Source organism: Euleptes europaea, chromosome 2 (genome assembly GCF_029931775.1).
Source record: "Euleptes europaea isolate rEulEur1 chromosome 2, rEulEur1.hap1, whole genome shotgun sequence".
Taxonomy (NCBI): domain Eukaryota; kingdom Metazoa; phylum Chordata; class Lepidosauria; order Squamata; family Sphaerodactylidae; genus Euleptes; species Euleptes europaea.
Genome location: NC_079313.1, coordinates 67760006 through 67786448, shown reverse-complemented (window position 1 = coordinate 67786448; position 26443 = coordinate 67760006). Strand labels below are relative to the sequence as shown.

The window sequence follows — 26443 nt, the reverse complement described above, 5'->3', positions numbered from 1 at the left end:
CAGGTATTGTAGAGCTCTGTGTAAATTACAACTATAGGCTTCGACACAACCCTGTGAAATGCCTCTAAATCCTCCCTGTGTGTGATCAGGGGATGAACCAAAACAGCAAGCTCAGTTTCAGAAGAGGAAAATAAGGCAATAGATTACAGGTCAGGCTAGTAGGCCAATGCTACTTTAAAAGTTTATATGTACACAGACACACATTCATTATTCATAGAGCACCTCACATGTGCCAGACACTTAACAGCATAAATGCTATTACGACCCTACAGTCCCTCCACAGGGACTCCACAGTGTGTACATTGTGCTACCTGGACACTGGAAACTCTGGCAGGTGAAAGCCCTCAATAAAAATTTAACAGCAAACATTCCCCTAAGAGTGAACTATTCTCACATATTTATATGCCCTTCTCTCACACATCACTGACCCCTTTTATTCTGGCTCACTTCCCACCAAGAAAAACACAAAAACTACCTAGTATTCCTTAGAGCTCCTGAACATTATAGTGCATCCAGGTTAAGTCAGTAAAGTAAGAACGGCTTGGCTCTCTATGGCTATTCGAAAGGCTTGCTATGAAGAATGGCTTTTAGGTACTTATAATCGTCTTGCAGCCAGGGAGGAGTGCAGGAACTGCAGCTGTAAGCTGCCACAATTAGTTTGGGGGAAGGGTCAGTTGAGTGCAGAAGTTTTTCACCACCCGATAATGCAGCAAAAAAGAGGAAGTGAAATGAAAGAGCAAAAAGAACTCTGCAGTTGAAGGGTGACCTTTTTAGCCCTATTTCTTCTACTGCCAAAGACCCCGGTGGTCTTGTTGAGGAGACTCCCACCAGGAAAAAGAAAGGTTTAAAAACAGTGAACTATGGTTGAGCACTGAGGAGGGGACTCTTGCTCCAAGGGTATCCAATTCCCGACTACCAGGGAAAAAGAGCCCTTTGTGTTAAGGCACTCAGAGTGTAAACTGTGCTTTCTAAGACATCAGATGTAGGAGTTAGGCATTACATTCTCCTCACAGCAGGAATTAGGGAAACTGGTAAAAACCTAATGTCCACATGCTACAGAAAGCTACCATTTCATATTATCTACTTTTAATGGATAAAAAATTAGCCACTGAAATGGGATATATCACAATTCCCAGTTAATATATGGGTTACATTTCTCAGTGATAATGGAAGTACATATATAAAATGTGACCCTGAAGTTCATGATAAGTTTGATTACGATTGTCCATAATGAACACAATCCATATCCCATCTATGTAATTCCCAAACAACACAAACTCACTATACCTCTAAATCAAAAACCTTATTTCTTGGGAATGAAAAATTCCACAGGACATCCAAAACAAGCACTTATTAACATAACTTCAGTGCCTTACTTGTTAGGTTCTATTGATGGCAGTTAAGGAGCCTGAAAAACACAGATTTTTCTAAGTCCACAATTTCACACTGCACTAGGATAGGGTTCATTTGCTGATATATATATGATGTGACACAATCCAATGAAAACTAAATGGGGGAAAATCAACTCCCTTTTCACTTCCACAGAATGTCAGTAGTAAATACCACACCAGAATTTTATATATAGTCTGATTCCAAAAACTCATTCTGCTGTGACCCATGCTGCTTGGCTCAGTGCAATTCAAAGTACTGGGACTTTCACATTCTTTATAGAACATGATTAATTCTGGATGCATAATTCTGTGACTCATATCTTGCATTTTTCAACCCTTCCTTACTCTTGAAGTGAAATAATAGTAGGGCACAAAATAGGTCATGAGTAGGTGCATGGAAGGAAGCAGCTCTGCAAACAGGGTTGCCAACCTCCAGGTGGGGCCTGGAGACCTCCCGGTATTACAATTGATCTCCAAACAACAGAGCTGAGTTTCTGTAATGGTAGCAATGATGTCACTACTCTTTTCTTGCTGAGTTTGCAAGTTTATTGAGAGTTCACACCCTTTTTGGCTGTTAATGTTGCTTAGACAGTTAGTTCAAACAGTTACAGAAAAAGGTTAAGTTAATTGTTTTTTAAAAGAGGTTCTGGGAGGGAAAGCGACATGGTATAGCTCGGCCTTGTCAGATCATGGAAGCTAAGCAGGATCAGTGCTTGGAAGGGAGACCTCCAATGAAAACTCTACAGAGGAAGGCAATGGCAAATTACCTCTGCTTCTCACTTGCCTTGAAACCCCCTTGCTGGGATCACCGTAAGTCAGCTGCAACTAGACAGAGCTTTATACACACATACAGAAGAGTTGAGATTGGCCTTCTTGTCTTGCTGTATCAGATGTAACTCATATGTACCTGCTGATTTGCTTTTTTGCACTTTACTAATTATCTCATATCTAGTTATGAACCAATCAGTTATCTAGATATAACCACATGATTATAATAGATCCGATTTAGAGAAAGATAAGATTGATATTTTTCTATAAATAAGCACTCTTGTAATAAGCAAATCAGATTTCTTCGGCTGCAAGTCGCAGAAGAAGAATAGGTGAGATCTCTCAGTGAGATTTCTTGGGTAATTTGTAGAGCTGTTGAAAAAAAATTCGGTATAATTCGGATTCGGCCGAATTTGGCCCATTTTTATTTGGGAAGTGCCGAATTCCGAATTTGTATTCGGGGGATTCGAATACAAATTGGGCATTCCTGAATAAATTCGGCCATTTAAATCAATTTAAAACTAATTCGCGGCTTTCCGCGGCTCTGGGGGGGGCATTTTTGAGGTAGAGGTCCCAAACTTTCACGGTAGCTTGGAGGCACCCTCCGTGCAAGAACCCCCAAGTTTGGTGAATATTAGGACAGGGGGTCCGGAGTTATGGGGTCTGGAAGGGGTCCCCCCATCCACCCATAGGAATGAAAAGAAGCCGGCTGCTATTCTTTTCTATGGGCAGATGGGGGGACCCCTTCCAGACCCCATAATTCCGGACCCCCTGTCCCAACCTTCACCAAACTTGGGGGTTCTTGCTAGGAGGGTCCCTCCAAGCTACCCTGAAAGGTTGGGACCTCTACCTCAAAAAATGGCCCCCCAGGAGCTGTGAAAATATTTCCTATTTATCTGAACGATGGGGAAAATGTTATCATTTTCTCTTTTGTTGTTTCTCCCACGCCCACACAAAAGGACGTGTTAACAAAAATTTTCCCATCATTTAGAACAGCTCCTGGGGGCCCATTTTTTGAGGTAGAGGTCCCATATTTTCAGGGTAGCTTGGAGGGACCCTCCGTGCCAGAACCCCCGCATTTGGTGAAGACTGGGACAGGGGGTCCAAAGTTATGGGGTCTGAAGGGGTGCCCCCCTTCTGCATTAAAACCAAGTTTGCATTGGTTTTAATGGAGAAGGGGGACCACATCTTCAGACCCCATAACTCCGGACCCCCTGACCCAATCTTCACCAAACTCTAAGCTACCCTGAAAGTTTGGGACATCTACCTCAAAAAATGGCTCCCCAGGAGCCGAGGGGGAAAAAACACCTAACCCTAAGCCACCCACAGGCAGAAATCACACCTGTTAGGCAAGCCAAGTCTTCAATAGGGAGCAAGCAAAGTTCCCCAAAGTGCTTCAATCTGCTAACTCAGTCTCAAATTCACCCCCACAGCCAGCAAAGTAGTTCACAGGCCAACTCCCCCCACAAACAGACAGAAACCCAACAGTAACCACGCATGCCACAAAGGTACACAAACTCACATTTTCCCCATGGAAAACAGGGGGAGAGAACAGAAATCAACCTCCTACACACACAAGGCCAGCCCAGAGTCCACCCAGAGTCCACCCTACGGCAGTGTTCTGATTATGGGTAGGAGGCCTTTAATAAAACCCACAAGCCCCAAATCCTTTCAATTGAGCTCCTACTACTACACTCAAGACACACCAAGCTCTGTTCCTACAAGGTATTCAAATTATCCACACAGAATACTGGCTATCATGGCAATCCTAGAGAAGGTTTTAATGAAAGAAACAAACTATTGTTACAGCATAAAGGAAAGTCCTCATTTTAAACAAATCCTTATTTCTGGTGTGATTTTTATGAACCAGCCTAGTGTCCTTGGCAGCATGGCCACAGTACCTTGACCAGGTTTCTATCAGCTGGACAGCTGGATACCATCTGCAAGCTAGGTTGGAATGAAAGGAAATTAACTGAAGTCCAAGTAGAGGATCATTAAGTTAGATTAATTTTAGATCTGATATTGCTGAGAGTTTCAAATGATCAGGTTCATAAGCAAAAAACCTTTCTCCCATTCAGCTGATGTCGCTGGATATGTTTTTTGCTGCTGAAATTTGTTTGCATAGTTCTGTTTCTGGCTCATTCCTATCACTACCCTTAAAGCTTTACCCTTTAAAAAAGCTCTTTCTGGAAGGAGAGTCTTCTAACACAGCTGGATGACCTTGTCTTTCCCAGAAAATATGTGCTCATCACTAGCTGGTCACATCGGGGGATTAAAGATACTAATTCACCAGTTCATACCCATGTAGTCTTCCCTGAAGTGCACCAACCGATGCCCGGATAAATGGCGAGGTTAAACCTATCTTTTCCCAGCATACCCACTTGAACTTTAGCTGTGACGAAGGATACATTTCATGTATCAAAGACATGAAGAATGGAAGTGAAAAGTCTGCCAAAAAAAGTACTAAGCCATGGTCCTGGTCAGCAAGCTGTGCATGACTTAATACAAATCAAATCAAATCAAATGACATTTATTGACATAGCATGACTTAATACTTTTTTGGAAGACTTTCCACTTCCATTCTTCATGTCTTTGAAATAGTCTGCTGTCCTGTTTTTGAAGAATTGACAGATATTGTGGCTCATGAAGGGTATCTTTCATCAAAGGCAAGCTTTTCACAAATGATACAAATGCAACAGTACTATGAAGTCAGGTTGAAGGGAACCTTTGGGCGGGGGACTGAGGGCGGGTTAGAAATCTAAATAAATAAAATAATAATAAAATAATGTAACCTTGAGGACTCACTTTCCTCAGTTTGAGAAAGTCACCATTTGAAACATTAGTGCAGTGTGGGGAGAGGGCAGATAGGTTTGCACTAAGGGTCAAACTACATGTATTGTGTCTGGTTCCCCCAACCTGACTTCAATACAAGACAATAACACATCAGAAGGGTCTTCAGTCTCCCCCTGTGCCATTTTCCTAACCTGAAACAGTCTGGTGAGTCATCATTTGTCTCACTGGAGGCTGCATATAGCCCTTCTGGTTGAAATCCATTGTTTTCCATGCATGAGGCAAGATGTTGAATAATGGCTGCACAACTAGGGCTGTTGAAAAAAAAATTCGGTATAGTTCGGATTCGGCCGAATTTGGCCCGTCTGGATTCGGGATATGCCGAAGTCTGAACTCCCCCGCTTCGGGTCCGTGCAATTTGGCATGAATTCAAAGTTTGGGGGAAAGATTCGGCCGAATAAAGCCATTAAAAACACAACCGCGCCTCTCCGCGGCTCCAGGGGGGGGCATTTTTGGGGGTAGAGGTCCCAAACTTTCAGCGGAGCTTCAAAGGACCCTTCTTGCAAGACCCCCCAAGTTTTGTAAAGATTTGGTCGGGGGGGGGGCTGAGATATGGGCCCCGAAAGGGGTCCCCCACCCTTAATGTCCATCTCTGAGCAGAGCTTGCCGCCCACGCACAAAGCTCCCAGCCCCGACAAACAGCTGAGAGCAATGGTGGGGCAGGTGCTAAGAAGTTTGCAAAGCAACAGAACTGCAAAGCAACACTGCAAAGCAACACAACTGCAAAGCAACACCCACAACTGCAAAGCAACACCTTTGCAACCATGCAAAGCAACACCTGACACCTGGGAGTTTGCAAACCATGGAAAGGGACAGAGGCAGCTAGCTATGCATAATGAGCAGGAGGGGGTGGAATTTCCCCTTTTGCATCGGACCCGGGACCAGGAAAATGCATTCTTTAAGTAACCATTTGAAAACCAGTTCTGAGCAAGCATCAAAACAGACCTAACCAATCTTATGAATGAGGGAAAACCTGAGGACACACAACTGAAGCCCCCCCTCAAACCAGGGAGAGAGAGACTCGAGGGGGCACACTCACCCACAGGCAGAACGGGCGAAAGCCCCCTTTGGCTTCCCGCCCACCCACAGAAACTGCTCCCTCCCCACCCACACACAGACTCTTCTTCCCCCCCACACACACACACAGGAGAAAAATTATAGATTAAAGCCCCCAAAGGGGTCTTACTGTGGCTGTCTTCTGTTCCATCAGGAGGGGCTGGGAGGACTGGGTAATCCAATATGATTCCATTTAAGCACGGAAGGTTTTGCCGCTCTGGAGATGCATACAGTATCGGGTGATCCATTCATCTCAATAGGGAAAAGGGGAAAGCCCATATCTCAGGACCCCCTGACCCAATGTTTACAAAACTTGGGGGTTTCTTAAGAAGGCTCGGCTGAAGCTATGCTGAAAGTTTGGGGGCTGCACCCCCAAAAAAGCGCCCCCTGCAGCCACGGAAATGGAAAAGGGGGGAGGGAAAAGGGGTGGAGCCCATATCTCGGGACCCCCTGACCCAATGTTTACAAAACTTGGGGGGTCTCTTAAGAAGGCTCGTCTGAAGCTCCGCTGAAAGTTTGGGGTCTCTATCCCCAAAAATGCACCCCCTGCAGCCACGGAAAGGAGCCAATGTACACAAGCACCACCCCCCATGAGGATTTCTCTCTCTTTCTCTCCCCAGCCCGGCCGCGCAGCCGCTGATTCCTCCAGTACTCAATCCTGACTGATTGGCCAGAAGAAGACCCAGCTTGGCCACCAATTGGCTGGGGGAGGAGAATGCTGCTTACTGACGGTTATGCTGCTTACTGACGCCCCGAATTTCCCGAATTTATTCATGAACTCCCGAACTCGCTGAATTCGGCTCCTCCGGTTTCCCGCCATTTTTTAGTTCGGTTTGTCCCGAACTAAAAACCGCCGAATCAGGGGAAATTCGGCTGTTTTTCAGTTCGGGCCGAACTGAATCAACAGCCCTATGCACAACTATGGTCTGAATGATGTTGCCTCCATTTAGTTATTGCAGAGTCACAAGACAAAGCAGTTTAAAGAAGGCCATTTTGGCGATGGCATCAGTTTTTTTAAGTGTTGTTTTATTGAAATGTTTTGGATTGTTGTCTATCAGACACCATTCCAATCTGACATATCTTGCTTAGTTCTTCTAAACATAGCGTACTCAGTGCGTATTCCTCAGAGTTTGTATTCCTCTAGATCTTGTTGTTTAGCTTTTTAACATTCTTTGCTTCCACTACAGAACTGCACAAGTCAGGTAAAAATAGGGCCCCTGCTGTCACGACCAGCAATTACTTTTCTCTACTGGCAGATAGGCCAGCTTAGCATTCCAACACTGCTTAAAGAGTCAGCTGTGATGTTCTCTCCGTCTTTTGCACTGAGTAAAGGACTATGCCTTGGGCCACGTGTACTCAGCTGCAATGGATGCTGTATGTAAGGACTGAATTAAACAGCCACTGTTGGCATCTTCCAGTTCATCAGAAAGGCAGCTAACAGTCCCTGAAGAAACACTGACAGGACAAACATCTTCAGTATCATTTACTGTAAATGTGATTATACTAGATTTTAAAACAGCTGCTACTGAAGAGTCATGCAAGGTCTTGAGTTTATATTTCAGATGCATCACCTCTTGAGCAACTGAACACATTTGTATATTAAGAAGCTATTCCAAAAAAGAGTATATACTGCTTGAATTTTCTACAAATTAAAGATAAAATATGTACAGAAAGCTGTAGAGATACTGGGGTCATTGTGAGCCAGGTTTATGCACAACAATCAGAATAGCTGACTTCTTATTTAGTCAGTTTTTATGACCTGCTAACATAAGGGTTACCCTGACCTGGATGGCCCAGGCTAGCCTGATCTCGTCAGATCTCAGAAGCTAAGCAGGGTCAGCCCTGGTTAGCATTTGGATGGGAGACCACCAAGGAATACCAGAGCTGCTGTACAGAGGAAGGCACTGGCAAACCACCTCTGTTAATCTCTTGCCATGAAAACCCCAAAAGGGGTCGCCATAAGTTGGCTGCAACTTGAAGGCACTTTACACACACAACATAAGGGTTAAAGGTACATATTTTAAGGGAAAAACAGAAGGCAAAATTAACATTGAACTGCAAATTTATAACTAATATTATTCATACTGAGTATGAAACCTCCATTTCCCCTATAATAGAGCACTAGAACTTCTGTACTGAAGCTGCAGATAAGAGATTTATCTGCCTTGCCCTCCGCATTCCCATAACACGCTTTCTGTAAATATTACTCCCATTTCTACTGACGCCTGATCATTAAAATGCATTTATTTCTCTCAGACTATGCATACAGAAGAACACAGATGGACTGCCTTGTTTATGGAGAATTCTGATATCTGCAATAAATACCCAAGCCGTTAATCCTACTAACACCTTTCTTCATGCATTCTAGTTATGTGCTTCTGAGTTGGTGTTTTCAGAATTTTAATGGTTATAGTTATGTCCATATTTAATGGAGAAGTAAAATTAAGCTGCCCAAAGTCCCATGCATGCAGCAGCTTTCTAATGCCTTACACCATGGGTAGTTTTTCTTGCATATGTGAATGCCCTGCTAAAAATGTATTTATTTATTTAGAAGTTTATATCCTGCCTTTCCTCGTGGTTCAAGATGGCTTACAACAATAGTTAAAAACATTTATTTGAAAATTAACTAAGATAGCAAACCTCAAACTGCAACACCGCTATTCACAGAAGAGAATGTGTACTGTTAGCACCTGAAGTTCCTAATTTAGTATGCATACAAACTGCTTCCACTTCTCTGAATTATTTACATAAACTTTAATGGCCCATATGAATGTTTCATACAAAATTAATGGTACTCTTTACTTGTAATAGTATGTTGCCAACAACTGCTATACATTATGAGGTATACTTAATAATGCTCAAGCTTCACAAAAAAGTAGAGATCTCTCAGAATACCTAGACACAACAGAAGGGTTGTAATGGGAGCACAGTTCTTTTTTTAAAAAAAAAAATACTGTATTCTCAATATTCAATATTATTAGAAATAATTTACTAACAGTGAAATCCCAGGGCTTCCGAGGGGGGGGACTGGGGGAGCAAAATTCAGGGGGCCCAAGGCAGCTGGAGGGCCCCTGAAGCTTGCTTCATGCAGCATCCAAACCCAATGTCTTTCCATTTATTTTAAGGCAGTTCTTGCTGCAGCCACTGGGGGGGCAAGGTAGTCTGTGCAGAGTAACAGGCACTCAGTCGAGTAGACTCGCCTTTCTGCAAGATTGAAGCAACCCTGTCTAACAGATCATGCTCAGTCCATCAACCAATCCAGGACTGGAGAAAGACAAGACAGCAGGCTGATGGCTGCTTCAGTAATTGCCAACCTGCAGCCCGCTAACAAGGTCTTTTTCTTTCTAATGCCTTTGTCTCTTTGCTTGAACCCAACTCAGCCAAAAATTAAGTTCCAACGAGGCAACAGCAGGTCTAAAACTTTCTGTGAACAACAGCAAAAAAAGTTTCACGGGACATCACAACAAAATAATCTTTAACAAAGTATCAAGTACAGGAAGTCCCTACCTTTCTTCTTAGAGTCTTTCTTTGTGCTGGTTTTAACAGCCACTTGAAGTTCTGTCTCAGTTGACATCCTATTGTATCCTTAGTCCTCTTCACACAGATCCAGTATCTTGGCCAGGCTCATTTAGAACAATTCTCTGGGAGAATAACTTAGCTTTTCAGATAGTAGAATCCAGACAGTTCATCTCATTCACCCATTCAGACTGCTGCAAGAAAAAGCAAAAAAAACCCCAACAACAGTTATCTTCTGTAAGCCATGAATCTTGTTACTCAAGAAAGATGAAAACACCCACTGGGATGAGATTTATTTACTAATTCTGGGATGGAGCCAGTTTGTTGTACTTTCATGCTTTTTTTAAAAAAAACGGTTGATGCTCATGTTCAGAATTGTGTTCCTCTGGATACTTCATTTCTGTGGCACTATTTGCCTTCTTTTTTGGCCCTCACTGTTATTTACACAGATTGGTTATGACAACACATCATGTGCAACATCACTGACAAAATCTTATGGCTTATCACAGCCAATCAACATAAATAGCAGTGAGGCCAATTGAGGCTGAGAATAATGAATACAAAGGAAAAAGGAAAATTCAAGCAAGTACTAACAGGAACAGAAGTAAAAAGATCACTGGAACATTGTGCATGTTGGCAAGGTAGTTTTTTCAATAAATTGGGTCAACACTAGTATACAGTTTTATTTATTTATTTACTTCATTTATATATCTTTCTTGGGGAGTCTCAAAGTGGATTACATAATATGCTAATTTTGAATTCACATCAGGCCTATTTTTAACCAACATCCCCTTGGAAACTGATTTTTCTCCAGCGTCTGAACTGCCTGTTTGCTAACCCTTAAGTTTAATGATTTAGACTCTGATATCTTATCCACCTAATTAGTACCTCTACTCAAGGAGCCAGAATTAATTAAATAATGCATTGCCCAATTTAAAATAGGTCTTCAGAACTGATTTTCTAGGTTTTTGTAGCGTTTCATGGACTTAACTACATTGTAATATTTATGTGACGGTCTCATTTCATAGAGTTGAAAGAGTAGAACACATTCAATTGTAAACTTTGCCATCTCTTCAACACTGTAACCACTTGCTATGAGAGTACCTTCTTTATCCAAAGGACTACACAATGTAAACTATGGAGTTGCTTGGTACATGACATTTTTAGATGTGCCAATGACCAGTGTCACAGCCAACTTATGGCGACCCCATAGAGTTTTCAAGGCAAGAGACATATGGAACTATACGTAATTTTACTGCTGAAACCAGAAAACTTTGCAATATTGCAAGGAATCCTGGGGCACAACATTCTGATCAAGTGATTCAACAATAAAACGTTTTCATCAGCCTTCTTTATCTTTACATCTAACGTATTAGTTCATATCTCCCAGAAAATCAAAAAGCAAAAATAAAAATAAGAATATGATCAGGGAAACTGCCTCAGCCATTACATTTCTTAGGAGTAAAGGGTGAAGTGAATACTTAGGAGTATTCACTTCACCCCTTCTTTTTGAAAAAGTAATCAAATGGATTTTTATCAAAGTTCATATAACAGAGACCGCATAATCTGAAAGAGCAATTAGATCTTCCAAACCTGTAATTTCCCATTTGGGAAACAGTTAAAAACAAACAAACAGATTTTCCACAATGTAGTATTCTATCTCTTTGAATGCGAAGTATAATCCATCATTACTATTGCAATACCACTTGGATCCCTGACTAAGATCATTATCCCACTGTGTTATATGCAAGACAGACTTCATATAAAGTTTTTGCCCCAGAAGGCAGCAATTAAAAGAAACCAGACATAAGGAACAAGATCAACCCAGTATTATTGAAAGATGAGGAGCTGCAAACCTGTAATTTAAATGACTTTCACTATTTACAAGGAATATGTTGTAGATTCTATAGACATATATACTCTACAGTTACCATTCATTTTATTATAAGTATTTTCTTTTAGCAGGCATGCTACTGCTGGTGCTGCTACAATTACTTATCATTTATACACTGCATCAATACAAATAGTGATTTATGGAGCACTCTGCATGATGCAAAATAAATGTACTAGCAGGAAAGAAAAGTTTAGTTATTGAACCACAGATAATATTATCATTCATTTGGAATCCTGGCACACTGCTACCATACATCTCCCTCCATACAGAGCAGAGGTAGACATGTTGTTCAGCACAGAGCCACAGAAACAGACCACAATGTATTGAGCTGCAACTAATTGATTGTTGTAGGCAATTAATGAAATTTGCATATCATTTTCAAAAACGTTTAGGGATGTAAAGCACAGCTGATGGACTGATGGACACATTAACCTACAATATTTTTATTCTAAAATTAACAGTGAATGTTCCAAACATCAAGGTGGTCCTTAAAACTGTAATACTGAAGACTTCAAATGTTCAAACTGGATACCCGTTGAGGAAATTAATACTGCCGATTCCAGGGACATCATTGCAACTTTCAGATTGAATGGTGCTAACACCCGTGCATTCTGCATATCTCCTTGCTCAGCATATTGTGACCTGAAAGGGGAACAACTATAGCTTATGTTCCTTGCATCTAGTTGCAGATGGATGAATACTGTCCACCTCAATTCAGATTAGGTTTGTTCTCACTTGATTTTGCCTCCAATAATCCTCCACAATTCTATTTAAAAATTCTGACAGCTCTGAAAGCTATTAAAGGGGGGGGGGGGGAAACACTGCACCAACCTTTCCCAGATAAAAATAATTGATAAAGAGACCAGGCAGTATAGTGGACCTTTCTAGTACCTCTGCTATATTGCAACCAGTGTCCAACTCAGAATGTATCTGAGAGATTTTCTCCCTCCCCCCCAAAAAAACTTGCAAAAGCAATAGCCTTCATTCCTACTTCTAACTCCAAATTTATTTACAAGCGGTTTCTCTCACACTTTGCAGCCATATAGGTTGGATGCTAAAAAATGGAACAGAAGCAACACAAAATTTAAAATGTTGGGTATAACAGCTTAAGATCAGCTCCTGACCTTCATATAATCTGACCAACAAACAAGTGCATTATTTTGTTGTCTTGCATTCTATATCCTTGTTTCCATTATTCAGGTTTCTCATGCCATATGAGATTATCTCTGCCAGAACATCTGTCTATCCAGTCCTTACCTTTCTGACGGCCTTTTCTCCTCCTAGCATCTCAATTCCTGCCTCCAGTGGACATTTTTTCTGCATTGACCTTGGCTTGATTTTAGGATAGATTGTGACATTACTCCCTGTTTTAGAATTCTTGAGCTGTAAGATCCAGCGTTCCCAAGGTACCACTATTTACATATATCTAATATCCTGTTTATGATCCCCTTGGGATTCAATATGTCGTGTGACTAAGTCCTAACAAGAGTTTTCACAGCTCAGTTGCTGACAATAATTTAGAAAACCAAGTTCTTCACCATTTAGAAGATTAAACACTAACATATGATCCAACAACTTAAAACACTGATTGGAGCTAAATCTCTAAAACTACTTGCTCTTTTCATATTCAAGCTCTTTCAACATTTTGAAATGCTTCAATAACTCTATATGGCAATGCACAATTTGAACAAATTTAATATTCTTTTAGTGTGTCTGGGGTTGTGTATGATTTTGCTTAATGAGCTCTTCAGATCTGTATGTGAACTATGCAACTTTCAAGGGTAGCTCTTCAAAGCATATTCAATTATCAGTTAGTTTTACCTCCTCTTCCAGAAGCACAAGTAAATAAATCAATCTTGTGTAACAACTGATAAACAATCCAGAACTAAACCTATTGCTTCTTTAAAACCAACGAAGTTCCAGACAGACACTCCTAAACGAAGTTATACCCTTCTAAGCCTATAGACTTCAATGGACTTTGTATCATGTCAAATGACTCTGTTTAGGATAGCAGTGTAAATTACCTTGCTTAATAGGAAATGAAAAATTAATCTATAAAGTCAACTAAGGCATTGGTTAACAGAAAAAAATTTTTTAGTGGAACTCCCAGGCAATGTCAGGTAATTACACCCAGGCACAATTTTATAGGAACGGAGGATGTGGTAGAGGAAAAATCAGTTTCCCCCTATTTTGAAGGGTTAAAATTAATAAAGCTGCTGCTGCCCACAATAATCTACTAGCAAGAAAATGCACTGGTTGATTACTGGGAACCAGTAGCTCAGCCTCAGGAACTCACCAAGGGGGTACAGTCATCATAGTTACTTCTGATATAAAAAATGGACTGTCTTTCCTGAGCTAATTATTTCAGAGGACCAGCGGAAAACACTATGCACATGTAGACAGTAAAAACCAATGGCAGTTTTAAACTGAATACTGGAAGTTCAGGTTTTGTGTGACACTCATCTTTTCCTATGAGTAGCTGAAAATTCTTCCAAGGCCTTTCCTACCCCTGTTAAGGTAGCTTCTACCTAGAAATTAACTCTCCATCAAGTGGTGAGACTGATTAGAACTTGATCAGGACCTTTTGAGGTTGTGGCCCTATATAGTCAGTACCTGCTGAGACCTGACCTTGTGGCCACATACAGACAATAAAACATTTTTTAAAATTTGCTTTCAAGTGTAGCTGATAAGGGTCTCACTGTATTGATTTCAGAATGCCAGCAAATGAAAGCCTCACAGCCCATTCCTGACCCAAAAGGACAAAAGTCCTTAGGAGGCCAGGAAGGAGCTGCACCGGTGTTCGTGCCCCCTTCACCGGCGCCCGTGCCACTTACGGCATCCAGGGTGGCATGGATGCTGACGGGTGGGCCCAGACGCCGTCCTCCCAGCGCTACTGTAGCAGCACTACCCAAGGATGCTGGCTGGCTCTTCCGCTGACGTCCCACCAGCGCAAAGCTCTGCACCGGCATCCCAGGGGGCATTCCCGGGACGTGCCGGGGGGCGGAGCTGCCAATAGGCAGCTTGCTGACCCCTTTCGCCCCAGTATGCCGATGGGAAGAAAACAGAGTTGCACTTACCTGTAACTGCTGTTCATTGAAGTCTTCAGTGCAGACACACATGTGGTACTGCACTTGCGCGCAGGCCTGCCACCGGAAACTTTTATTAGCCTTAGACCTCTAAAGGGGGGTGCCCCTCCCCTTGAGCCACAGGCCGGCTTGGCGCCGAAACCATCGCATGCTCCTGGGCGGGGCATCCCCTCCCTCCTCAGTTCCTCGCCCGCCGCCAACCTTAGCCAATGTAGTAGATAGAACTCCCGGTGGTCCCAAACAAGTCAGGGCCGGGTACATGCGAGTAGGATAATTGACCCTAACTCTCTGATCCACAACACAGGTTCACTATACACTCCTCTCCTGTTTCCTGTTTTTTTTTTTTTTTTTTTAGGTCGACAGCGGGGTCGGGAGGGATGTGTGTCTGCACCAAAGACTTCAATGAACAGCAGTTACAGGTAAGTGCAACTCTGTTCTCATCTTCAGTCTTCGGTGCAGCCCCACATGTGGGGTTTTGACAAGCTTACCCAACAGGAGGTGGGTGTCGATCTAAGAAAACATCTGGAGTACCGCTCTTCCCACTTCTGTGTCTCTCCTGGCTTGCAGGTCTAGCACGTAGTGTCTAACGAACCTGTCTTCACTTGCCCACGTCGCCGCCTTACAGATGTCGCTGACGGGGACTCTTCTATGAAGAGCAGCCGAGGAACCTTGGGCCCTGGTGGAATGCGCCTTGACTTCCAACGGACACGTCACCTTTGCTTCCCTGTAAGCAAGTTTTATTGCAGATACCACCCACCTAGCTATGGACTGGGGGGATGATGGTTTTCCCTTCTTGGGGCCTTGAAAACAAATAAAGAGTGACTTTGATTGCCTAAAATGCTTCGTTCTATCAATGTAATAAAGTATGGCCCTCTTAAGGTCTAACTTATGTAGAGTCTTCTCTGCCGGGGAAGATGGCTTTGGGAAGAAAACTGGTAATACCAAGTCCTGTGACAGATGGAAACTAGAGACCACCTTAGGTCTGAACTTGAGGCTGGGGTGTAGCACCACTCTTTCGTTAAACACTCTCAGAAATGGGCTATCTATCCTGAGAGCAGCCAGCTCACTCACTCTTTGAGTTGATGTGACTGCAACTAGAAATGCCACCTTAGCTGAGAGTAATGACAAATGCGTGCGGGCCAAAGGTTCAAACGGGGGTAACACAAGTTTTGCCAAAACTAGTGAAAGGGACCATTGCGGGGTCAACCTTGGGACCGGTGGAAACATATTATTAAGCCCTCTAAGAAAATGTTTGGAGAGAGGGTGAGAGAACACGGTGTACCCCTCTAGCTTGTCGTGAAATGCTGAAATCGCAGCAAGATGTACTCTCACCGAGGAGACGGTGAGTCCTGACTTAGTTAAATCTAAAAGGTAGTTGAGGATACGAGGGAGAGGGCAGAAAAAGGGTGAAAGACCCTTGGCCTTAGACCATCTGTCGAACCTTTCCCACTTCCTATCGTAAGAGTATTGAGTGGAGGGTTTTCTGGCTTCAAGGATGACAGGGGAAGATAGGCCCATCACTGGTAGGGCACAATCCTCCACACTGCTAGATGCAGCCTGTCCACATCGTGGTGATGAAGGTTGCCCCATCTGAGTAGGCCCGGATGTTTGGGTAGGGGTCTGAAGGAACCTTCTGCTAAGCGCATCAGCTCCGTGAACCATATCTGTCGAGGCCACATGGGAGCTATCAGGATGCACGAAGTCTTGTCTGATCTGATCTTTCCCAGTACTCTCGCTAAGAGGGGAAACGGGGAGAAGGCATAAAAAAAGAAGCCTGACCAAGTGATCTGAAAGGCATCTCCTAGGGACATAGGGTCGCTCCCCGCAAGTGAGCAGAACCCCTCTGCCTTCCTGTTCTCCCTGGTGGCAAACAGGTCAGTTTGAGGGACTCCCCAGTCTCGGAATATCGGGTGCAAGAAGCACTCCTGAATTTCCCACTCGTGATTGGTAAGAAATTTTCTGCTGAGGGAGTCTGCCCAGGTATTGTGTATCCCGGCTATGTGAATGGCCCTCAATTGGATGTCCTCTGAGAGAGCTACTAGCCAGACTCTCCGAGCCTCTGCGCACAGGGGGATGGATCCCGTGCCTCCCTGCTTGTTGATGTAGAATACCGAGCAGGAGTTGTCTGATTGGAAGAGAACTCTGGAGCCCCAAAGGATATCTGTGAAGGAGTTAAGTACATAACGTACAGCCCGTAATTCTAACGGATTTATGTGCAGGGATGATTCCCTGGGTTCCCATTTCCCTTAAACAGAAATGTTGTTACAGTGTCCACCCCAACCCTCCTTAGAGGCATCAGTGGTGAGGGTAAAGTCTGGAGACCAATGGCCAAAGGGTACACCCTTCAATAGGCTGGGTTCTGCAATGTAATGATCTCAACTCCCCTAGGGATAGAGAGCCTATGCAACTGAGAGTGACGAGTAGGGCTAAAGGTCCTGAGGAACCAGTTCTGAAGGCCCCTCATTTGTAATCTAGCAAAGGGGGTGACTGCTGTAGTTGAGGCCATGAGACCTAAAAGTCTTTGTATAGAGACTACAGGTTGGTGTCTGCATCTCAGGAAGTGTTGAACTAGATTTTTTATTGTTGTCACTCTTTCTTGTGGTAAGAAAGCTTTCCCTGTGCTGGAGTCAAGTACAGCCCCAATGAATCGGGCTTGAAGAGAGGGGTCTAGTCTCGATTTCTTTACATTAACCAGGAGGCCTAGGTCAGTGCAAGTGGAAAGGATGAGATGACAAGAGGTGAGATGACCAACTCAAGGTGAGATGACAAGAGGGCAGGACTGTCGGCTGTCAGCAGCCAGTCATCAAGGTATGGGAATATACTGCATCCCTTGTCCCTAAAGTACGACATGACTACCGCCATGCATTTTGTGAAAACTCGAGGGGCTGTGGCCAAACCAAACGGCAAAACGGTGTAGTGGAACACTTTCGTGCCATAACAGCACATGAGGAATTTTCTATGATCCGGGTGCATAGACACGTGAAAGTACGCGTCCTTAAGGTCTAATACTGCGAACCAGGTATTGGGAGTGATCAGTTCCATCACAGAAGTCAGTAAGACCATCTGGAATTTTGAAATTCTTAAACATTTATTGAGAATTCTCAGGTCAATAATAGGTCTGGACCCCCCGTCTTTCTTCTCCACCATAAATATCCTGGAGAAAAAACTGGAACAGGTAGGGGAGGCCTTTTGAACTGCTCCCTTCAACAACAGTTCCTCTAACTGTGGGGCAAATTCAGGAAAGGGATTGTCCCGTGCAGAACTGGTGGGAGAACAGGTAGGTAAGAACTTGAACTCAAGGCGATAGCCTTCTGAAATGATCTGGAGGACCCAAGAGTCCAAACAGATGGATCGCCAGGCCTCTGTGAATCTGGCCAATCTATTCAGGAACGGAAGGTCCCCTTGACCGGCCAGTATGGTTAGTCAGAACTTTTGGTTGGGTTGTCTTTGGACTCTCTGTTGGGGGCCAGTGTTGGTTCTTGGTTTGAAAGTATGCTTGCATTGCCCGTTGCCCTGGCTGATGGAACTTGCCCTGGGAGGATCCGGCTGAAACCTCTGGTACCGTTGGCCTCTGTTGAAGGACGGGTTGAAGCCCTGGTGATGCGGCTGGAATCTCTCTCGTTGAGGTTGGAAGGTTGGGGTAATACCCAAAGATCTTGCAGTCTGACGGTCCTTTATATTGGTCAGGAATTCGGTGGTACCCGATGCAAACAAAGCATCACCCTCAGGGAGGTCCTCGACTTGGGTTCTGGTGTCTGTTGCAAGGGCCATAGTATGAAGCCAGGAATGGCGCCTTAAGGTGATGGCTGTGGCCATAGATCTAGCTGCCACCTCAGCTGCGTGCTTGCCTGCACTAATCTCCTGTTTCGATAGGCGAGTAGCTTCTGCTTGGATAAGTTTTAGGGCTGATCTGGACTCTTCTGGGAGCAGATCTATATGAGGGCTGGCTTTTTCCCACAGGAACAGCTGATATCCACCCATTATTGTCTGATAGTTGGCAATACGGAAGTTTAATGCCGAGGAGGTATAAGCCTTTCTGCCCAGATGGTCTAGGTGTCTGCTTTCCTTATCAGATGGGGTGGAATGATGCCCTTGCCGATGCCTGGGTTGCATCTCCCCTGTGGAGGATGGGGAAGGATGCAGCATCAAAAACTCTGCTGAGTCTGGTTTTACTCGATAGAGATTTTCTATCTTCTTAGTGGACAGAGGAGTGGATGATGGTTTCTTCCAGACTGTCTTAGTTAAGTCGGAGAGGCCCTCCAGAATGGGGAAGGCAGCAATTCCAAGCCGGCCCGCGGCTCAAGGGGAGGGGCATCCCCCTTTAGAGGTCTAAGGCTAATAAAAGTTTCCAGCGGCAGGCCTGTGCGCAGGCGCAGTCCCACATGTGTGTCTGCACCAAAGACTGAAGATGAACAGCGTTGCTGCGCCAGTTTTTTGCTGGCACAGCCTCACTGTTTTCAAGGGGCAAAATGCCCCATTTTTTAAAAAACCTCCAAAAGGCTTTTTAAAGCCTTTCGGTGGCCAGGGAATGGCTTTGGAGGCACCACTGCAGCACCGAAGCCATGCTGTCTCCAGCTGCTGAAGGCTCAGGAATGGGCTGCACATGGGACATACACAACTTGTCACAAGCACTTTGAAACGGGGCTTCCTGGTGTGTGGTAGATGTTAATGAAGGGGAAGGCTTGGGTGCCCCTGTACATTTTCAAAACTCTCAGTGAGCGTTGGCAATTGCTAAACATGCATAATAATATTGTCAAACCTTCCAAGGGTGGACCGGGGGGGGGGGGCATTGTCATGTCCCCTGATGGTGGAGAACTTGCCAGGGACAGGCACAGCAACGACTACCGGAAGCTCACTACCCACACAACTTAGCTTGGCCTAGCAGAGGCCAATTCATTCCCACTGGCCAGTCCAGTGTTGTCCACCATGCAACTCAGAGAGAAACTGTTGAGCAGGGAAGAACATAAAGCTGAGGACAGATAAAGGTAGGTTAGCTGGTGGGTGGGATTGAGAAAAGGAAGCTGGCTCTGCAGTGGTGGCCCCACCCCACTGGTCCAGACTTATCCCGGGAAGATGCTGACACTGTAGGGAAGAAAAAAAGCTGAAGAAAGGAAGGCAGCACAAAAGTAGGTTGGCTGGTGGGTGATAAGGAGAAATGGAAGCCAGAAATGGGGAGAGATTATGGGGGCTGCCAGGGAACAAGAAAACAGTGGGGATACAGGGGGAAATGAGATAACCTCCCACAAGTCCTTGTGGGGCCTCTAGTTGTCCACAATTAATAGGCCATTACTGAAAACAATATTGTCTATGACTGGTTTTCTTAAGGCAAAGTGACAAACTGCAAGGGCAGTTTGTATTGAGTTCTGGAGACAGGGCCCCATTTTCTTCTGATCAAACACTGTCTGGTACACTGTGCTGTATTAAGCTGTAGAACAGGATTGACAAGGGGAAGGATGCTTTGAGCAGCCCCCCCCCCCAGCTGAGATCTAGTGCTTTATTTTTCAAGCCCTTTCAATAGAAGCGGAAGGAAGCTTTTCCCCTTTAATTACCACAGCATATTATTTCTTTTTAAGGAGCTGTCAGCTACCCAGTGTTCACTTAACGGGTCTCTCACTCAGATAATGACAATGAAACTGTTTCACAGGAGTGGCTGTTTAAACATAATATAAATAACCTCAATTTCCGAAAAAGAAGAAAGGTTGATTAAAACAAATGAACAAAAAAAAAAAAAAAAAAAAAACACTGATTAGGATCACTTTAGAGAACTACATAAGCACTTGCCTAAAGCACAAATGTTTTTGAAAGATAAGGGGTGAAATGTAAGGACTGCTACCAAAACTACCACTTATTTGGAATTAAACTCGTTACAAGCCTTCAAGTGAAGGGAAGCATTAACATCATTATGCTCTTACTCTGGGGGTTACCGCACTTTGTACTCCCAGCGATGTATTAAGAGTTTGAAAATGTTATAAAAAACATTGCTTTAAAAGGGTTTTTGGATACCACGGCTTATAAATGGTTGGCAAATGTCTTCACAGCTAAAGGGGCCAAAGTGCGAACAGTATTTTTTATAACATTTTCAAACTCTGAATACATCGCTGGGAATACAAGTGCGGTAACCCCCCTTGTTTGCCATTTTAGACTCTGCAACGCTCAATGAACTTTGCTTTCATAACGGTCCTGCTAACTATCAGGAAATACATGAAGTTAAAATCAGATCCCCCTGACATTCTTCCTGAAGATGAACTCTAAAGAAATAGGTATAGACCAATAGGATGTTCTCCTGTGCAAACCCCATGAAAATGCTGGCAGCAGTACAAGGGCAAACAATTTGAGCTCCTGTACAATCCCAGTCAATTCAATGAAACATGCATAGGAGAAGTTCATATGGATTATCCCTACAAGTCTTATGAATATATTAACATATTTTATTAAAAAAATAATTGTTACAACATACTAAACAGCACATGTGAAATCTACACAGTACAAACGAAATCAATTTCCCAACAACTGTATATTTTTTAATGAAAGGGTTCAGGGTAAGTTCACTTCTGCAATGCTATCTCTTCCAAACTGTAGGTCTTTGTATTGGCCAAGCCAGTGTTATATTATCTGCATTTCATTCCAAATCAGAATGGCAAGCAAGCTGCTGTTCACAGCAACAGCTTTCATTGTCTCCACCAATCTAGGTCACCATTTTTTTAAAAAAAGGAGCAGCATGTGTTTTATCAATGAGACGCCATTTCTGCTCTGCAGCTTGTATCACAATTCCATTATTCTTTTGTAATTCTTCTCCATAGAAGAAACTGGTATTTTAGAAGTAGTGGTCTACCACCCCATTATTTATTACAATAGTGTCCTCATTACTAATATTTTCCTGCAGATGGTGTGTATCTTCCTTTAACAAAACATGGGAAGATTACATTTCGCTTACTGAGTACATGAAGGAGTAATACAAACAATTTCTGAATTAATTATGTTTTAATTCTAGGAGAAGTACAGAGCTTATACATGGAGTGTTTTTTACAATGATATAATACCTAGGAATTAATGAAGTAAACATTTAAAAGCCCAATTAAATACAGTTAAAAGAGCAGCAAGAGTTGTATTACTATTTATTTTCCACAACTGATTAAATGTCTAAAGTTTATTTTTCTATCTTCATACTTCTAGAAAATTTTTAAAAGAGAATTTTTGTTAAAAGCATATTTCAGATTTCACAGTTTTGGCCTTAAGATAAGCCAGTTATTGTAAGTGATCAACTCCATAGCAGCTACGTCTACAGAAAACAGTTTTGTGGCTTAATGAGCCTACAGAAAATAGTTTGGTGGCTTAATGAGCAATCACATCACTAAGGTTTCAGTTAGGGCAGTTTAGCAGATCAGACAAGCATTCATAGGGGACTACCATCATCTCTTAAGGCTACAAGAAGTACATATGCTCACATTGCACACACATGGCTCAGAGAAAGGTATTCCCATGGGAACAGATTAAATATGTTCTACTCATACCAGAAAAAAACTTAAACCATGCATGCCACAGATGTTTTTTCGTGGGTTGCTTTTTTTTATTGAGAAAAGTACTATACTAATTTTTGAAAGGTGTGACCCTCCAATGTGATGACCTCTAACCAAGAACTGGACACCAATAACTGACCCTGCTCGTCCTGCTGGACCTCTTAGTAGCCTTCAATACTATCGACCATTGTATCCTACTGAGCCACCTCACTGTGCTAGGACTAGGGTTGCCAGGTCCCCACTTACCTTTGGCGGGAGGTTTCTGTTGTGGGAAGGGGGTGCGCGCGTGTGCTCACGCCGACGCACCACTTCCGGTTGTAAACCAGAAGTGCCGCCTGCTGCGGGCGGCTGCAGCAGGTGGCCTGCTTGCCCCAGGGAGGGCGAGGGGAGGCTCCTGCTGGCGCGCGCAGCTGCAACAGGCAGCCCGCTCACCCCGGGGAGGGCGAGAGGAGGGTTCCTGCTGGCACGCGCAGCTGAAGCAGGTAGCCCGCTCACCCTGGGGAGGGCGAGGGGAGGGTTCCCGCTGGCGCACACATGTCTGCGCATACACGATTGCCCGCCGACCCTCAGCTGGTCAGTGAGCAGAGGGGCACTTTACCGGGGGGTTGCCTGCCACCAGTGGGCACCTGGCAACCCTAGCTAGGACTAAGGGAGACCGTGTTATAGTCGTTCGAGTCCCACCTGGAGTGTTGGTCCCAGAAGGTGGTGCTGGGGAATTCCTCCTGTGCCCCATGGCCATTGGCCTGGGGGGTTGCACAGGGTTCACTCTTATCTCCTATGTTATTTAATATCTATATGACGGTACTAGAAGAGATCATCAGGAGGTTTGGGCTTTGGTGTCACCAATATGCGGATGATACCCAGCTCAATTCTTTTCTGCCTAATTTCAAGGATGCCTTTCTCCCTTGCAGAACTCAAGGTGTTTTAAAATATAAATAAAATATTATAAAACACTATTAAAACAACATTTTAAAACTATTAAAAAGTCACAATTTAAAAACTCCAATTAGGACTACCAATAATAAAAGCTAAAAAATGGGCTGGATGCGGATGAACTAACAAACTTAATCCTGACAAGACAGAGGTTCTCTAGATTAGTAAAAAGGCAGACCAGTGACTTGAGATCTCCCCAGTCTTGGATGGTGTTATACTTCCTTGAAAAACCAGGCTCATAGCTTGGGAGCGCTGCTTGATACAGCAGTCATCTTAGAAAACAAGTGACTACAGTAATTTGGAGTGCTTTTACCCAGCTTTGGCTGGTGCATCAACTCTGAGTGTTCTTAGTTCAGTCAGATCTAGCCAAAGTGATCCATGCCTTATTTACATCTAGACTGGACTACTGCAATGCACCCTAATTGGGGCTACCCTTGAAGAGTGTTTGGAAGCTGCAGCTAGTGCATAATGTAGCGGCTAGACTGCTGGTCAGGGCCAGCTACCAGGAGCATATGTCCCTAATACTGCAGCAATTACACTGGCTGCCAATCTGTTCCCAAGCCCAATTCAAGGTGTTGGTTTCATCCTATAAAACCCTACTTGACTTGGGACCAGGATATCGGAAGAACCATCTTTTCACATATGTTCCTGCCCAGGAAATAAGATCACAGGGAGAGGCCATCCTGACTGTCCTGTCAACCAAACAAACTTATCTGGAGGATGCCCAAGAGAGAGGGCCTTTTCTGGGCAAATTATTGGGTCCAAAGAAGACTTTTTAAGAAGCAGACTTACAGCAGTTCAAGGTGTCTGGGGCAGACAGATACACGCCACACTCTTAAAGCAGCATTCACAACCATCAACTGTATACTCCCCGCTTTGCTAGACCTAGGATGGGAAATTATCAAATATTCAGGTCATTGATCACACCTCTCCAAGTCCTTAGGTCAGTACCCTCCGATGCAAATATCTAATTCCCAAGTGTGCCCTTTGCCTGCGGATACTTAAATCCACAGACAGGGGACATACTTCCCCTCCCAAACAGGTTTTTCTGCAGACTCGGGGGATGCCCTGTGTTTGCAGAAAAATCTGAAATTAAAAAACGGGGGTTTAAATCACCTCAATTTTTGAGAGTGTTGTCTGCACATGCCGCTGCAAGGGAGTGAAGCTTCAGGCTGCTCTGGGGACTGCATGCCCAGCTCTCTGCAGCAGTGGCTATCCCCGCCACAGAGATCTGGGCCCAGCTGGGGGATTCCCAGCTTCATGTGTGCAACAAGCTGATCAAATTATGGGAATCAAAATAAAGAACCACAGATGGTTAACATATTGGTGTCCATTCTACAACCAAGATGGAGAAATTCATAGTCATCTCTAAATTATATATATCTATGACAGCTTCTGAAAGCTACTTCGAGACAGTGCCTGAATCACAGATATGAAGATGGGTACAATTATTTCTGTCCTAAACGTATACACAGAGTTAGGACAGAATATGGCTATCCCCAGATATAAACCATATAGGAAGGACAGGGAAGGACATATGTGGGGCGGTGGATCTAAAAGAACATGACTGTTATTATCATAGGATAATCAGAAGATCATTTTCAAAAATCACAAAAATCCATTCTAAAATTCACATCAACAGGAAATTATTGTTCAGAATAGTGGACAATTATCATCACAGTGTCATGACTCATCTTATTGTCTGAACATTGTGCATTGAGCCACAATATCATACTGGCGTAGCAGGTTGTGTTGACATCACTGGGATCGAAAAATTCAGCTTCTGCACAACATCGAACTGTGACATGGAATCTGTAGACACCACTATAATAGGGAAAGTCTCCATCCACTATGTCAATTGCAACATCATGGGGGGTTTTGCAGTCAAGGGAAAAATTTCATAACACCCAGAATGTGTTCCCAAGCCCAGAAGGGAGGGGTGCTCCAGAGAAGCAGGAACCAGGCCCAACCACTTCGGCCAGGAGGAGGAGGAGGAAGAAATGGTTTTTATATGCTGACTTTCTCTACCACTTAAGGAAGAATCAAACTGTCTAACAATCACCTTCCCTTCCCCTCCCCACAATAGACTTCCTGTGAGGTAGGTGGGGCTGAAAGAGCTCTAAGAGAACTGTGACTAGCCCAAGGTCACCCAGCTGGCTTCATGTGCAGGAGTAGGGAAACAAATCCAGTTCACCAGATTAGCCTCTGCGGCTCATGTGGAGGAGTGGGGAATCAAACCTGGTGCTCCAGCTCCAGCTCCCAGCTAGTGATGGAGGAAGCAGAGCAGCCCTCAGTGGCCTTTTGGCTTTCATCTGGAGAGAAGGGTAGCAACAATGATGGGGGGGGGTTTTCCTAGCAGGGCCAGGCAAGGGTGTGAGGCAGCAGAGTGGCTGGCGTGCAGGCACCTTACCTGAAGAAAACCACGCTGCAAATAGGGCAGGCTTTAGATCCCACACACACGGGTCATGACTGAGGTGCATGGCTTGCTACAGTCACAAAGTGCCCCAGCTGGCCTTTGGCAGGCTTGCGCAGGCGCCTCCACTCACAGCCAGCCTGTGAAGGCGCCCGGCAATCTCCTCCTCAGAGTCCAAGGCTCCTCCACTCCACCCCTTGCAGGGTACCAGGCAAAAGAAACCAACCAGGTTGGGAATCACTGCTCTATATGAAAGCTCTTAAAGTACTTGAAGATGGGTTATCATATCATATCACCTCTCAGTCATCTCCGCTCCAGGCTAAACATACCAAGCTCCTTCAACCTTTCCTCATAGTACTTGGTCTCCAGACCCCTCACCATCTTCATTGCCCTTCTCTGGACACATTCCAGCTTGTCTATATCCTTCTTATATTGTGATGCCTAAAACTGGACACAATACTTTAGGTGAGGTCTAACCAGAGCAGAGTAAAGCAATACCATCACTTCGCGTGATCTGGACACTATATTTCTGTTGATATAGCCCAAAATCACCTCTGCCTTTTTAGCTACCACAACACACTACTGACTCATGCACAGTGTATGGTCTACTAAGACTCCTATATCCTTTTCGCATATACTACTGCCAAGACAAGTCTTCCCCATCGTATAATTCTGCATTTGATTTTTCCTTCCTAAATGCAGAACTTTACATTTATCTCCGTTGAAATTCATTTTATTTGTTTTATGTTCTTTATTGTTTTAGCCTAGTTTTCCAGCTTGTCAAGATCATCCTGTCTCCTGACTCTGTCTTCTACCGTATTTGCTACCCCTCCCAATTTAGTACCATCTGCAAATTTAATAAACATTCCCCCTATTCCTTTAACCAAATCATTTATAAAGATGTTGAAAAACACAGGGCCCAGGACAGATTTCTGAGGCACTCTACTTGTCATTCCTCTCCAAGAGGATTAGGGACCATTAACAAGCACTCTTTGGGTGTGATCTGTCAACCAGTTACA

General features: G+C 43.9%; 1 protein-coding gene across 6 annotated transcripts in view; it reads right to left on the bottom strand.

Annotated features, from left to right (window-relative positions):
- Positions 1-26443, bottom strand: part of DAB1 (DAB adaptor protein 1) — a 761363-nt gene that overhangs the window by 195508 nt on the left and 539412 nt on the right. For all 6 annotated transcript variants that reach the window (XM_056844015.1, XM_056844020.1, XM_056844017.1 and 3 more), the window contains one exon: positions 9573-9775. In XM_056844015.1, coding sequence (XP_056699993.1) covers positions 9573-9639 — 67 coding nt within the window. In that variant the 5' untranslated portion in view covers positions 9640-9775. The remainder of the gene's footprint in view (positions 1-9572; positions 9776-26443) is intronic.